Raw genomic sequence first — 16,165 nt, 5'->3', positions numbered from 1 at the left:
TAAGTTCCTCAAATTTTTGAAACTGAAACTCCAAAAGAGATTTGGAAGATTAAAACTTCTTTCAACGTTTGAGAGAAAGTATCAAACAATTATATATTAGAGATTGTATTCATTATACTATATTGAAACCAATACAAATCAAAGTTTGAAGTAAATTTATTTGAAATTCTTGTCGATCAATTGTCTTTTGGATAGATAGATTCATGGGAAAACAAAATCTTTGGGGCTAAGGTTGCATCCTTTTAAGGTACAAATTATTCTCTATTACCTGTATTCTCTTCAACAAGTAAAGTATATATGCATTTGTTGCAAACTCATCCAAATTTCCTCTTCATTTTTCTACCCTTTCACGCAACATTTTCTTTTAATCCAACTCCCCTTCCCTCCAAAATATTGCAATGGACAATCAAGGATCCAAGTTCCAATTCTTCGATATATTTTACCAAATCTTCCATTTCATTATGAAAGTCATATCATCTAAAGCCCAAGAAACTGTTATTCTTGGAAACCTGGTGTCGCATGAATCAAACACTTCATCCCAAGAGCTCACAACTACCTTGAGTTTAGATCATTCTGCTTCATCTCTTACGAACGATGATCTCAAAAAATCGAAGGAATCCCAAGAGCTCATAACTACCTTGAATTCAAATCATTCTAGTTCGTCTCTCACGAACAATCATCCCAATGAACCAAAGGAGCTCGATTTGAGTAAAGAAATTGATAAGAATAATGATGGATCATTGCCTTCTACAACAAAACGAGCTCCAAAGAAAATGGTTAGTATCAATGAAACAGTTGAGGATATTGATTCTATTATGAGGGAAAGGAGGAAGAAAAAAGGAACAAAGAAGTCAAAATCCTTCGATTTTGATAATGGATATGATGCTTCCTTAAAGCCTACTCGCTCCATTCTCAAGGTTGGCTCAATAAAAGATAGCTCAGATTTATCAAAAGGTATTTGAATCGTGTTGGGTAGACCTAATAACAAAGTTGTACTTTACAATTTAATATTAAATCATGAATAAATGTCTAATGCTTCTGACCATAAACGTTAAAGAAACATTATTCATTGTTGCAAGATAAGGAAATGATCAATTGAATTCATAACTTTCCTTGGGTTCGGTTCTCGTTGAGTTATAAAATTCAGTTGCCAATGTTTAAAATGTCGATGCTAATAGAATCGTGAGGCCACAATTTTATGAAAATGTCAATCGAAGTATCGATACAATGTCCATTTCTAAAAAAAATATATAAAAACTAAATAAATTAAGTAAATATATAAATATTTTATTATTTAAACAACTTACTCTGTTTATCATTTATATAATATATTCATGATTGGCTTTTTGTTTATTTATTTATTTTTTTTGTTAATTTACAAATTTGGTTCTTATGATTTGGAGAAAGTATTTAGTCTCTATGCTTTATAATTAGAATTTACGGTATGATAAAATCTTCCTCTATTTATGAAGGTTTATCAAACCATAGGGACTATTTATGAGCTTTATCAAACCGCAAGTCTAAATTTTAACTCTTAAAACCATTCGAAACTAAATTCTAATTTTTTACTAATTTGTAGTTTAACCATTATTTTTATGTTTATGAATTCTTTTATAGAATAATATATGAAAATGTTGATTCACTCTTATCGATGAGAATTAAGACTCATCTGTGGAAATGTTGATATGGAAATATCGATAGAAATGTCGACAGGTTAATAAAAATTTAATACCATCTAGTTGCTTAATAGTTAATCCATTAATTACATGAACATATTTAGAAAAAAAGTGGCGATGTAGAGGTTGGGTTTATTTAGGCTAAAATTGTTGTAAGGTCTATCTATTGATTTCATAATATTAAATTTTCATCGACATGTCGATATTTTCATGTTTACATGGTTCGATATCGACATTTGTATCGTAAAAAAAATCCATTAAACGTAAAAAGTAGTCAACAAAATGTCACTTACGTAAATATAATATAAATAATAGATATATTAACTTTTTAAAAATCATAAATGTCTACTAATTTAATTTTTTTTTAATTTTTGTTTTTATGAAAATTCAAAATATTTAAAATCAATTTGTTATAATTTGATTTGTAGAAAATTAAATTAAAATTGAATATTAATTTGATAAATAATTAACTAAAAAAATTAGTTAATTAATTAATTTGAAATTAATTCAATATCAAATATTAAATTAATAAAACACCTAATTCAAAATAAACCACTAAAATATTTATATCATATTTAAATATTTTCATCTCTAAAAAAACTTTGTGTTTAATTCGATAATTAAAAATTAATTATATCTAATACAATAATAAATCGAATTTGAATATTTCAAATTCTCTCAACATGCTATTCTAAGGTTTAATCCATTTATGAGCTAGTAGAGAGATCTAATGGACCTACAGATCATGAGTTATAATGATTTGAGATTAACTAGTCAAACTCTTTTAATCGAATCATTCAATATTTGTTAACTACAGGGACACTCCACTAAAGCCCAGTAGTTGCACTCTCCTTACTTTAAATATATTTCTATCCACTTGATTTAACCATAATCAGTAAGTCGATCCTTCAAGGGTCGTTCATATTTACAGTTGGGTCAAAATTATCGTTTTACCCCTATAATACATCTTGTTCCTTAAGTCTCCACTGATCCACTAATGAACAATTGATTTATGGTCCTACTAATAAACCGAGTCCCTTTCAGTCATAGAGAGGGCATGGCCCCTTTGTTTAAGACTAGGAGCCAGTACTTAAGGGAACAACCTATTTGTTAATCCTAAAATGGGTAGGAGTGAATTCCATCTCGCGGGACTATGTTCCCAGCTATCTACCTGGTCTTACTTCTAAAATGGGAGGCTTATTGAGCGGCGATGTTGAGCCACTCTCACCCATGCAGATTAAAAGATAATCTCAAATAAATAGGAGTTCATAGTTAGCTTAGGATTGAGATCTAGTTGCCTTAGGTCATCGAATTGAAATAGCCAGTTCTAACAGTAAACAGTGTTATAAAGAAAAGTGACTCTTTCGTGGTCTGGTCTTATGCAAACATCTTTTGCATAGGATGCCTCCACTCGCATGCCTCACATAAACGACTTTGGGATCACATCGTTTGTATCTAATACAAGCATCCATAGTGTCCCCCAGGATAAGGTATCCAACCCTATCCTTATACTTATAGACCATTTTGGCTATATACTCAAAGCCAGATCCTTTTTTATGTCTCCATATAAGGTTCAAGTATTCATATTATAGCCAGGGGTTCGTTAGTTTCTTGGATTTAGGTTTTACAAGTAAAACTTACATATTCAATAACAGTTTTATTGAATAAATCTCAATAACATCTTTATTGTAAATAGAATATGTTTAATATTAAATTGCGAGTTTTAGGACATACAACCCAACAAACACCCACTTGGACTAAAATTCTAGTGGGTTTTTACATATATACAATTATATACAATGTTGAGTATGAGAGAATAAATAAATACAATAAACTAGGGCATCTATATACCCATGAATTCTTCTACTTGCCCTATATTTATGAAGCTCGTAGTCCTAGTCCGATTAGGTGACCTTCAAACACTTTAATCGTGAGGGTCTTTGTAAATGGATTAGCTAAATTGTCTTCGGAGGCTATTTGCATGACAATCACGTCTCCTTAGTGTACAATCTCCCTGATGAGATGGTACTTGTGCTCGATGTGTTTTCCGTGCTTATGGCTTCTTGGTTCTTTTGAGTTAGAAATTGCTCCACTGTTATCACAATAAAGGGTGATTGGTAGATGCATATTTGGAACTATTTTCAAATTGGTCAAGAACTTTCTAAGCCATATTGCTTCTTTGGCTGCTTCACATGCAACTACATATTCTGCTTCCATGGTGAAGTCAACAATACAACTTTACTTTATACTCCTCCATACTATAGATCATTCATTTAGAGTGAATACTAATCCCAAAGTAGATTTCCTGGAATCCACATCGGTCTGAAAATCAGAATCAATGTATCTAGTAAGGATCAGATCTTTAGAACCATACACGAACATATAGTTTCTCGTTCTCCGAAGACACTTGAGGATATTTTTAATGGTAGTCCAATGACTATATCTAGGAATGAACTGAAATCTGCTGACTATTCCAACCACATAGCATATCTCTAGACGTATACACAACATGGCATTCATCAAACTCCTGACTGCTGATGCATAAGGAATTATTTTCATAGCCTCAACTTCTTGAGGTGTTTTAGGATACTATTCCTTAAGACAGATGAACTCCATGTCGAAAAGGTAATAAACCTCTTTTGAAATTTTGCATTTTATATCTAGACAACTTCTTACCTATATAAAATGCTTGAGATAATGCTAGAGTTCTATTCTTGCGATTCTGAATTCTTTGGATTTCAAAAACATATTGTGCATCTCCTAAATCTTTCATTTGAAATTGCGAAGCTAGTCATCTCTTAACGTTAACAAAAAAAAACCTACTCATTCCCAATGAGTAGGATATCATCAACATATAGTACTAGAAAAGCTATAGTCTTGTTGGCAATTTTCTTGTAAACACAAGGTTCATCAACATTTTGTTCAAAGCTATAAGATTCTATTGCAATATCAAATCTTATATTCCAGGATCGAGATGCTTGGTTTTAACCCATAAATGGATCTTTTAAGCTTTCAAACCTTTTGCTGTTGACCCTGTTCAATGAACCCCTTTAGTTGAGACATGTAGATACTCTCTTCAAGATAACCATTCAGAAAGGCCATTTTGACATCCATTTTCCATATTTCATAATCATAGCAGCATGGATAAGAGTATTCTAATAGACTTGATCATGACAACTGGAGAGAAGGTTTCTTCATAGTCCACCCCCTCTCTTTGGGTAAATTCTTTTGCCATGAATCTAGCTTTGTAGGTATGTACCTTACTAGCTTGGTCTTGTTTTCTCTTGTAGATCCATTTGCAACCAATAGGTTTTACCCCATCTAATTGATTTACAAGTTCCCAGATTGGATTGAAGTACATAGACTCTATTTCAAGGTCCATTTATTTTATCCATTGGTCTCGATTTACATCTTCCATTGATTGTTTAAAAGTCAATGGATCCTTCAAGTCATCATCAAGTATGAAGACTTGAGTTTCTGCCAAACCCATGTACCGATTAGGCTATTGAACAACCCTCCCACTACGTCGAGGCATACTCAATTCTTGAGAAGGATGTGGTAGACCAGTTGTATCAACAACTTTTGTTGAAAACAACTCTTGTTGAAGGACCAGCCTAATAAACTCTTTAATTAAATTACCCAACATCCATTAACTGTCGGTCATTCCACTAAAGACCGACAGTTGCACTCTTCGCACTATAGATAAATTTCTGTATCCATTGGATATAACCAATCAACAGTGAGATGACCCTTCACAAATTGTTCGTAAGTATAGTTGGGCCAAAATTACCATTTTGCCCCTATAGTTACATCTAACTTCTTAAGTACCACCAATTCCTCTAACATAAGTCATAGTCCAACTATGACTAAGTCCCTCTCGGGCCAGGAGAGGTGTGACCACTATGTTCAAGTCCCAAAATCAGCCCTTAAGAGAGCAATTTATCTACTTGCCCCATCATCGGGGAAGGAGTAAATTCTATCTTGTTTAGGCTTATTAAGTCAGACGAATCCCCAAAATGGTAGGCTTATTAAGTTGGCAATCTGGCCACTCTCACCTATACAAATCAAAGGACCGCCTTCATAAGCAGGAGTTCACAACTCATTCAGGATTCAGGTAAGTCAGTCTCTACATTATTAACGACGTTATATAATGAGACTAACTATTTCATGGTCCGGTCTTATACAAACTCTTTGTATAGGACATCTCTGCTCACGTGTCTCTACATGAATGATTAGGATCAGATCATTGTAGCACTTTACAACACTTGTAACACCTACAAAGCAGGTCGTATCCGTAGTGTCACTAGGATAAGGTATCCAACCTTATCCATCTACTACAGACTGTTTAGGTTATTATTTAAACAAGGTCCACCTGTATATCTCTACATACTTGTTTAAATTACATAAAATAACTTAGGATCTTTAGTTTATTGGATTGAATATATGCTTATAAAATAATAATTATTTTATTAATAACAACTTGTTTATACAATGTTTACAAACTACGAGATTACAAGAGATTTAGGACACCAAGTCTCCACTGATCCACTAATGAATAATTGGTTTATAATCCTGGCAATAAACCGAATCCTTCTCAGTTATAGAGAGGTTCGGGCTCCTTTGTTCAAGACTAGGGGTCAGCACTTAAGAGAATAACCTATCTGCTAACCCTAAAATGAGTAGGAGTGAATTCCATCTTGCATGACTATATCCCAAATGTTGGGTTGTATGTTCTAAAACTCGCAGTTTGTAAAATTAAACATATTCTATTTGCAATATAGATGTTATTAAGGTTTTATTCAATAAAACTGTTATTGAATAGGTAAATTGCACTAAATCCAATCGATTAAGATTCATGACTGTTACATTAGTACTTGGACTTTATGTGGAGACTTCGTTCCTGAGGCCGAATCTTGATGGAACTGCTTTGAAGACGAGGCAACATTTGCCTCACCTCCCATCCTCTTCTTACTTTTCAGTAAGGATTGGTATGTCTGCAACTCGTTGAGGAGAGTTGTAAGAGTATAGTCCACTTTGTTTAGAATCGCATTGCTGACAAAGTGCAGGAAGTTTTTCGGCAACGAATGCAGGATAATGCTAACATGGTAATTTTAAACTCTATGGCTTAAATTGTGACGTACTAAAAATTTAATAATGATTATTACAATTGACTAAATCACAACTTCAATGAAATTACAAACACACTGGTGATGTTTTAAAATTTTGAGTTTAGTTTTAAGAATGTTATCATAATTCTATAAGAGACGATCATATACTTATTCAATAATATTATATTTAAATAAATGCATAAAAATTAATGATAAATTCGATTTATCAAAACTAAATTGTGTGCTCATTTACCCAAGCATAATTGTTATATCATTTATCAAAACGTCAGTGACGCAAAAACTACTAAACTAGATCATATGTTTAATCTATTACTATATTAAAAGGGACAAAATAGGAAGAATCTTTAACACTTCATTTTATCCTTCATATTTAGGTATATATTCTTATTTTGCCTTCAACTTCTGTTTAATAGCAACTCAGGATACACCTTTTCACTCAAGCATGAATAACTACCTAAAAGTCTACAATACAATTTTTTACATGAAAAATGTAAGAAGGTATGTCATCTATATTTTTTTTTAGTTTCGATTTTTCATCTTTTCAAGCGTATTCTAATGAATCTTGTATTGGAATGCCTCAATGTATCAATCCTTCCGATGGAAATCTATGGTAGAACACATTTTTAAGTGAAAAATGCAAAATGTATGCCATCTATAGTTTTTATTTTTTTCTTATTTTTCATCTATTTTCAATTTTTCACATGAGACGGTGAAAAATGTATTAGCGATTCTATCTCAGTCCTTCCAATAGAATTCTATTGTAGAATACTTTTGGTAGCGAAAAACGTAAGAATGTATGTCATCTATATTTTTTTGTTCCTATTTTTCATCTATTTTCAAATGTTCACATGAGATAGTGAAAAACATATCAATCCTCGATCTTCTCTCAATTCTTTCAGTGAAATTCTATTGTAGAACACCTTTGGTAGTGAAAAACGTAAGAATGTATGTCTCTATATTCTTTTTAGTTTCAATTTTTCATCTTTTCAAGCATATTATGATGAATCTTGCATTGGAATGCTCCATAAACATATCAATCCTTCCAATGGAATTCTATGGTAGAAGGTATGTCACTTATATTTTTTATAATTCGACTTTTTATTATTTTAAGTATATTATGATGAATCTTGCACTAAAACGTCCCATATTTTTTTTTTTTTTTTTATTCTGTCGGCCTCTTAATCATTGGGGATTTTTTAAAAAAGAAAAATGGACACAAATAAGATATGTCATTTACCTTTCTCTCTCTTTCTTTTCTCTATTTTCTTTTATGAGTATTTTTTCATCTTTTAATTTTATGATGTGTCTTGATTTGAAATACAATCAACAATTTTATAAATTTATTTTATTGTTTTATTTTGATATGTAAGTTTATTTGTGTTGGAAGTTGGAACAATATTGATTGTGATTTTTTTTTTTTAATTCTTTGTGTGTCTTTCTTTAATCATTAAGAATTTTATTTTTAAGTATTGAAGTAAAATTTAGAGAGATATAGTTGAGTTTGTTTATTATTTTTATATTCTATGAACATTCAAATTTTGAAAACAAGATATTATATCTAAATAATTTTATTTATTCGAGAAATTCAATTTATTTTGATATACATTTATTTTTAATCACTATTTTTTTTTTCAAAATTTGAAATGTATTGTCAAATGAGGTGTCATCCATTTTTTTTCTTTCTTTTCTTTTACTTTTTAGTATCGTTTTACATCTATTGTTTATTGAAATGTGTTCTTTTTTAGGATTGTTTCTTTTCTTTTTTTTTTTTTTCAATATTTTAAATGTATTGCATATTTTCCCATATGCCCTTGTTTTTCCCCCTGGTTTAAGACAGAAGAATTGAGGGGATTAATGAGCAAAGAATGTTTTTTTTAAAAAAAAAAACTTTTTTATTGCATTACATGAAAAAAAAAAATATAGACGTGAGAAAGGAAACTAAACTTTTTTTTTTCATTGTTGGTTTATTTGATCCTTTTTCTATTCAAATTGTGAAACTTTTTCTAACACATGATTTAAATGTTGAACTTGCATATGAGCATTTTGAAATGCGTTGAATCTGTTTATTGGTGCTTCGAACAACCAAATACAGACCTCCGAAACCTATTCAAAATTCGTATTCAGCATATTTATTTATTTGTAGTTATTTACGATTATGACCTTAGGGTTTAGAGTAGTGCGCTATATAGAGGCGTCGTTATGATGTAATTTTTTTAAAACATTCTCTCTAATAATACAATTCTCCCTCTGTCCGTGGACGTAGCTGTTAGTGAACCATGTATATCTGTGTGTCGATCTTCTCTATCTCTACGTTCTTTTTTGTGTTCTTTAATTGTCGATTTCGTAACAAGCACCTCGATGTTTAATACATCTCGTGGGCAACAAATATATGGTCTTCAAATTTTGATTTTTTTGGTTGGAATTAGAATGTTATGGAGTTCAAATTACATGAATTCAGTTTTGTTGAAAATGAGTGAGGAAGTTATTTGAAAAAAATAATAAACAGTTAGTTGGGATTCTGTTCAAAAGGGGCAGAGAAATTATTTGAGAAAAAATAAGGAGTTGAGATTAAATAGGTACTATGTTTGTTTTTAATCACAAAAGTTTTTTCAAGATGTGAAATGTATTATAAAATAAGGTATCATCCATTTTTTTCTCTTTCTTTTCTTTTTCCTTTTCTTAGTATTGTTTTCTTTTCTTTTTCCTTTTCTTAGTATTGTTTCTTATCTATTGTGGCGTGTCTGGATTTAAAATACAATCAATAATTTTTATAAATTTGGTTTATTGTTTTATTTTGATATATACAGTTTATACTTTTTTTGTGTGTGTATTATTTTGTGTGTCTTTTCTTTAATATATTTTGAAGATTTCATGAACAACTTAAAATCAAAGAGTTTTGTTTTCACAGTCTAAATTTGGAGAAATTTAGATTGAATACACTTTGAATTTTTTTTTCCAATAGGAACTAGCTTATGTATTTAAACAAATATTTTTGTTGATATTGAATGTTTTTATTTGTAGTATTGAATCCAAATAGGTGTATCTATACAAATTTTGTTTGTTTAGTTTTAAGAAGATAAAACAATTTATTAATAACTTATATTATGTAGTTTATGTAGTTTATAACATATTATATATAACTATATCCACTATTTCTTTTATTATTTTGTAAAATCATGTTAAATGTTTACTACTTAAAATAAATGAGAGATATTTCATTCAATATTCAAATTTCATCTTTAAAATTTATGTTTTAAAAACTTTTAACCACATGCACGTGTTCTTAACTAGTAAAACTAAAAACCTCCTGAGTTCCTCTTTTCTTTTATTTCATTTCGTGTAAAGTAACTTAATATTTGGCTTTTAGATTTTATTTTCATTCTCAGAGAGGGACTTTGTCTAAGTTTATTAGTGATATAATATTAAATCTATCTTCACCTATCAGCTTAAGCTTAATACCAGAGTGTGCATTTTTGCCCTCTCTAATTAATATTCATTTTCACTCATGGGTCTTCTTCGTATTTCAAGCCCACAAACGAGGGAATTGTTAGTGATATAATATTAAATCTATCTTCACCTATCAACTTAAACTTTTAGATCAATGAGTGATTTAAGAAAGCCTAATACCTCCATTAAAGAGCTATCTTAGACCCAAAGTTAATTGCAAGAATTTTTATGAGCTTAAATGGTCTATTTACAAAGAATTGAGCCTAAGGAAGTGTTTTGGAATATTTAGGCTAAATCAAAGTCAAAACAAAGTAAACTAGAGCTTCTTTGGGCAACCAAACTTGAAGATGGCAAAAAGACAAATGATTTTGTCTATTGCACCAAGAATCACTCTACTAAATGCTCCATGATGTTGTAAGGCCAAAGGCAAGCATCTTGACACTATCCTAAAGCCTAACGCTTTTATGAAGATGAAGGATCAGCGAAGCATCGAGAAATGTTGTAGCACCCTATGAATAATGTTGCAAGTGTCACAACATTATTCTAGAGCATTTTGACGCTCTCGCTATGTCTATAAATACTTTCTTTTTGTTTTAGGTCATGGCTAGAGATTTAGTGTCACACATGGGCCAATTTTAACTAAACACAATCAAATTGTGTAGTAAAAAGATTCTTTTGAGTTCTCCATAAGGCATCCCCAAACACATTAGATGCAAACTAATTATACCAACAAAGCATACAAGTAAAAGTATTTGAAAGTTATGATCCTTGTAGGAGTTACAAATATCATGTTAACAAAATGTTAACCAAACTAAAAAAACCTAGACAAATGGCAAGATACACAAGGATCGTGTAAAAATATCAACAGATCCCCATAGCCAAACACAGCCAAGTAGTCAAATTAAGGAACCCCATCCCTAAACTCTTTTTCCTTTATGTTCTTCTTTTGCTAACTCTATTGTCACACAGCAAGTCGCCAATGAAACTACCACACCCAATCAGCACAAACAAAAAAGGGGAAAAAAAAGTTATTAAGAATCATATACCAACAAGTTTCGCTCCATCCTTCGACAGTTAGATTAGATCAGACATCCTTCTACGGTGACGAGAAAGCGTAACTCTCAAGTTTGAATCAGATGAAATTACCAATTTGCTTTGTGGCAATGGTAATGGCAATGTATCTTTTTTCGGTTCTGAGACATTGACTTGAGGAGTTTCGGTTGAGAGAGTATCGGGTTCTACATACCGCGATTTCTTATTTGATAATTGTAGGCTTGCTCTTATACGAAAATCTGAGTAACTCATGGATTGGGAACTCGAGAATTGGACAGAGCTTCTTGCTCCAAATCTCAAACTTTTCGCTCTCCCCATCACTACTTTGTTTTCCGCAGCACTTTGCCTTTGGCGACTCGCCATTGTAGAAGTCATGAAACGAGGCAAGGAATTGGAAATGATACTTTTACTTGGAATTTTAGATTTTCTTGGAGTCACAATGACTTCCTTCCGATCTTCCCCGGGCGCTATATGCTTCATCTTCGGAGTTTCGACACATGGATGATGATCGGTAGAAAGTAGTTTCTTGTTTTCACTTAGTAGAAACTCGGCTTTCTGTATTTGGTTCTTGACTTTTTGGCATTCCCCTTGAGCTTCCTTCATGTTTTCATCCAGCTCTGCAATCCTTTTCTCTCTTTGCTTCTTCAAGTCCTAAATTGAAAAGGTGAAAGGACTCACTTTCGAATAATATCAAGCAAAATCACATTTGAATTACTAAGGGTGTGTTTGGAATACACTTTCAAGTACTTCATTTAAAAAAAAAAAATCATTTTAGAAGAAATTAGAGTGTTTGATGTTTGACAACCACTCAAAATAATTTTTCAAGTGTATTTTAATCAGTTTTTATCAAAAGTATTTAAATAAAAATGAGATTTTTAAAAAACAATATTTCTTAAGTCAACCCAAATGGGCCCTAAAGCTCAGTTTGTTTCTATTTTCCTGGTTTAAAAAATTTTGTTTGTTTCCTCATAATTTTGTGGTTTTCACATCTTTTAAGAATAGATTTAAATTCTTGGCCAATTTTCAAATGCAAAAACAAGTTATAGTAACTACTTTTTATAGTTTTCAAATTTTGGCTTTTATTTTGAAAATATTTTAAAAAGTAAACAAAAGAAATAAGCTCATGGGTGAAAGTAATGTTTACAAGCTTAATTTTCATAGATCAAAAACCAAATGAATATCGAATTGGATCTAAGAAATTTGAGAGTTCTACCTCCTGTAGTTCTCGACTCGTTTCAATTGCTCGTACTCTCTTTGCAAAACTTAATGAGCATACTGTCTCTGCAACGTCTTCTTCACATGGACTTAAATGCACAAGCATTAACACCTTTGAACCGTCACCTATACGATTCGTTCAAAAGTGACTTCAGAGGATATATCTAAAAGAGGGTATGCAAAATATGGAAGGAAAATGTGTTTGTTTTCTCATTTAAAAATAAAATGAATGAAATTGCTTCTGTTGATACTTTCAATTAGTTTGAGATCATGGATTCATAACTAGATCACGAAAAGATTCAGCTTTTCCCTTTATTCCTTTCCAACATTTTCACAAGCTGAAGCAATATCTAAGGAACAATGTCATAAAGAAAATACCTAGGGAATCTTTGAGTATTTGAGTTAGCTTGCTGTTTCTGCAACCAAAGTAACAAAAAACAGAACTCAGAAGAAAAACGAGTTTCATCGGTCGAAGGGAAACACATCAAAATTTGCCGAAAAAGATACAATAAACTAACGTCACTAACAGAAAACTTGCCTGTAAGGGACATGGCCCCTCTTCCTCCTTAGAGCTGCAATAACATCACCTAAAGCTGAAAGAGAAAGATTTATCGCTCTTCCCTCGTCGAGAGTTAGACCACACGCACCAGTTTTCAACAATCTCTCACTTCCCCCAAGATCCACCATCCATAGTTTGCTTACCTCAGTTTTAGCTTTTGAAGCATCCACGCAGCGATAGATGGTGACCTTTGTTAAGCTAGATATATGAAGCTAAGAAGATAATGTAACTATCAAGCCAAAATAATCCAGAAAACAAGCTAGGGAGTACTGATTCGCTAAAAAACGCACCAGTGTGATCGGCTAGATGTTTCATTAACATTAGTCCACGAAGTAGATCGAACCCGCCTTCCCTTATTATACCACCATCTGGCTTTTTCAAAGTCGGGAATCGGGACTTCTGTTAGGCCCTCGATCTCAACGAATCCCTTTTGATCTGTTTGAATGTTGAGATTGCTGTAGTAGAGTTAGCCAATCATAGTAAGCAAATGAATAATTGGGTCACCAGTTCAATGCAATATGGATTAATTCTGGCATTTACCATCTTTCATACATTCTTGAGGCTGCTTTTGGGGCCAGCAAGTCTCTGAGACTACCCATGTAAACCTCCAACATACTCATGGAAAACGTCACAGTAGATGAAGCGCCGCTAGAGGTTTGACGAAAGAGCATCTCAAGAGCACGGGGGACTATTCCTGGCTGCTCCATTTTGCCATCCTGTTCGATTGTCACGTTTCATTAATTACCAACACTAGAGCAACAGATTTTCCTCAACATTACAACAATTTTTCCTTACTGACCATGGTATATGTCTTGCCCGTACCCGTTTGACCATAAGCTATTATACATACGTTTCGACCATCGAGAGCAGATTGGATTATTGGTTCCACCTCAGAATAGATTTCCTCTGCTCATTTTTTCAAAAATGAAGATCTAACTTTAACTACAATTCAAAGCTAAATCAAAATACACATTAATGTTAGATAAAAGCTAACCTTGGGATGCTTCTTTGGAGAAAATCTTATCAAATTCAAATTCCTTTCTAGTTCCTGACGACCGAACCCTGACCTTATCTTGTTCCAACAAAATGGGCTCACAAATTCTTCTCCGATCTGTCAGTAGGAACGGGCGAACACGACAAAACACGCGAATGCTGCCTGAAATAGAGTTGAATTATCAAGTTTATGATCTAACAAGCATCTACATTCTAGAGTTCAACACTAATTACTTCACTACCTTTAATGTCTAAAATTTTATTCAATGCTTCTCTCCGCTTTTCGTCGGATGCCCTCAGCTTCAATCTCAATTGTTCAATTTCACCTAGAGATAATTAACTCAATCCAGCCATTTATACAATGAATAACCAACAGTAATTGCAACAGTAATTACAAACGCCCTCACCTTCTAGATTCAGTATTGATTCATGGAGCTCAGCATTTTCATGCTCAGATACAATATTCACATCTGTATAAACAGATGGGAGCAGCGGCGAATCCGACGACACTGAAGTGAGAGGTATTGCATTTGAGGAATCCAAGTTTGATCCCACAGGGGATAATGATTTCATTGACTCCATAACAGTAGCAGAACACAATAAGATCTGTTCTTTTTCTTCACAAATGAACATTACTGAAGGCAAAAAACAGGAAGAACAAGAAAAAACAAAAAAAAAAAAAAACAGCTGATCCTTCTATGGAGAAATGCAGTATTCAAGAAACAAAGACCAACCCAACTTTCCTTCTAAACAGAACAGAGAAATGAAAAAATCAACAGAAATTACTCTTCAACAGAAAAATACCCAAACCAAGAATGGTTCTTCAAACAGCAAAAAGAATTACAATGAGAACAGTTCATTTCTTAGAAATACAAACATTAATCATCAAAACAAAATCTCCAAAAACAGGGGAATAGAAAATGCTTCAAACAAACATAGAACGGAATGTGAGGGTCAAAAGAGTAAAAGCAAGAGAAGTGAAAACCGGTAAAAGGAAAAACAGATTCAAATCCAAGGAAATGGGGAAGTTCTTCACAAAACCCAATATTAAAAAAGTTCGAAGAATAAGTTTAAAAAGCTACATAAGGGTTTGGGACAAGGGATTTGGAAGTACAGATAGCAAGAGAAAAAAGGAGGAAAAAAGAGAACAAGACCTAGAATAAACTCATCACAGAGAAGAAGAAGAAGAAGAATGAACAGAAAAAGAAAAAACCTAAGAAATATTGGGAATAATTAGGAAATAAAAAAGGTAGGTGGGTGAGGGAAACAGAGGTGGGTGGTGTGAGAAATTTTCAAAAGCTTTCAATAATTGAACACTCCACAAGAACTCTGATTGAAAGGTTGTGTAAAATTTCTTGCAGTTGAGGGGGACAAGAATGACCAACAAGAAAATGTTTTTTTTTTCTTTCTAAATTTCCCCCCCAAAAAAAAGTTGTTTTGTTGGAGTCTGAAGGAATCTTTTTAGTTGGTCAAGATCTATCCATTCAAGTCCTGAACTGTAAAGTTTAATTTAATAATGATAATAATAATAATAATAATTATTATTATTATTATTATTATTTTGGGTGTTTGAGTCTCTGAGTGAGGAGCGGGTGAGTGGATGGGGTAAAAGTGAAATAAAGTGAAATGATGTCCTTTTCGGTTATAATGCTTTTTTTCTGTTCCTTCTCACTCCTGAGATTTTCTCCGGAAAAAATATAAATTTATATCCTTAAATTTTGAAAATTTTAATCATTAAAGTTTAAATTAATAATTATATCAATTTTAACTCTAGATTTTTATAAATACATCAATGTACACTTGTTCGCACGAGATTTTTAGAGAAACTTGTTTTGTAGAATTGAACTTATGTTTTGTGTTGATGTAGATTTAAGGCGAATATGGTTCAATTTTTAGTATTTGATTTGTTGGGTTTTATGTCCTAAAATTCGTAGTTTGTAAACAATAAACTTATTCTGTTAATCAATAAAGATGTAGTTTGATTCAATAAAGTAGTTATTGAATATATGAATTGTTCATTTCGTTTTAGAAATAAATCTAATAAACTTAAGATTCATGACTATTACATGAGTACTTGAACTTTATGTGGAGAC

General features: G+C 32.0%; 2 protein-coding genes across 2 annotated transcripts; one reads left to right on the top strand and one right to left on the bottom strand.

Moving 5' to 3' along the window:
* The first annotated feature begins 358 nt into the window (after nucleotides 1-358).
* On the top strand, nucleotides 359-7,720 carry LOC120072152. The gene is made up of 3 exons (XM_039024565.1): nucleotides 359-954; nucleotides 7,219-7,303; nucleotides 7,705-7,720. Exons 1-3 carry the CDS (start codon nucleotides 399-401, stop codon nucleotides 7,718-7,720), a joined length of 657 nt encoding a protein of 218 aa, XP_038880493.1. The 5' UTR covers nucleotides 359-398.
* Nucleotides 7,721-10,946: 3,226 nt separating this feature from the next.
* LOC120071271 (kinesin-like protein KIN-14U) lies at nucleotides 10,947-15,504 on the bottom strand. The gene is made up of 10 exons (XM_039023445.1): nucleotides 14,480-15,504; nucleotides 14,315-14,398; nucleotides 14,074-14,235; nucleotides 13,879-13,985; nucleotides 13,620-13,795; nucleotides 13,370-13,534; nucleotides 13,059-13,277; nucleotides 12,899-12,936; nucleotides 12,519-12,646; nucleotides 10,947-11,956 (listed from the first exon to the last, which is right to left on the bottom strand). The coding sequence occupies exons 1-10, from the start codon at nucleotides 14,703-14,705 to the stop codon at nucleotides 11,327-11,329; spliced, it is 1,935 nt and encodes a 644-aa protein (XP_038879373.1). The 5' UTR covers nucleotides 14,706-15,504; the 3' UTR covers nucleotides 10,947-11,326.
* Nucleotides 15,505-16,165: the final 661 nt, after the last annotated feature.

This window comes from Benincasa hispida, chromosome 2, assembly GCF_009727055.1.
Source record: "Benincasa hispida cultivar B227 chromosome 2, ASM972705v1, whole genome shotgun sequence".
NCBI lineage: Eukaryota > Viridiplantae > Streptophyta > Magnoliopsida > Cucurbitales > Cucurbitaceae > Benincasa > Benincasa hispida.
Note: the sequence above shows the minus strand (reverse complement) of the source record. Positions and strands in the feature narration are given on the sequence as shown.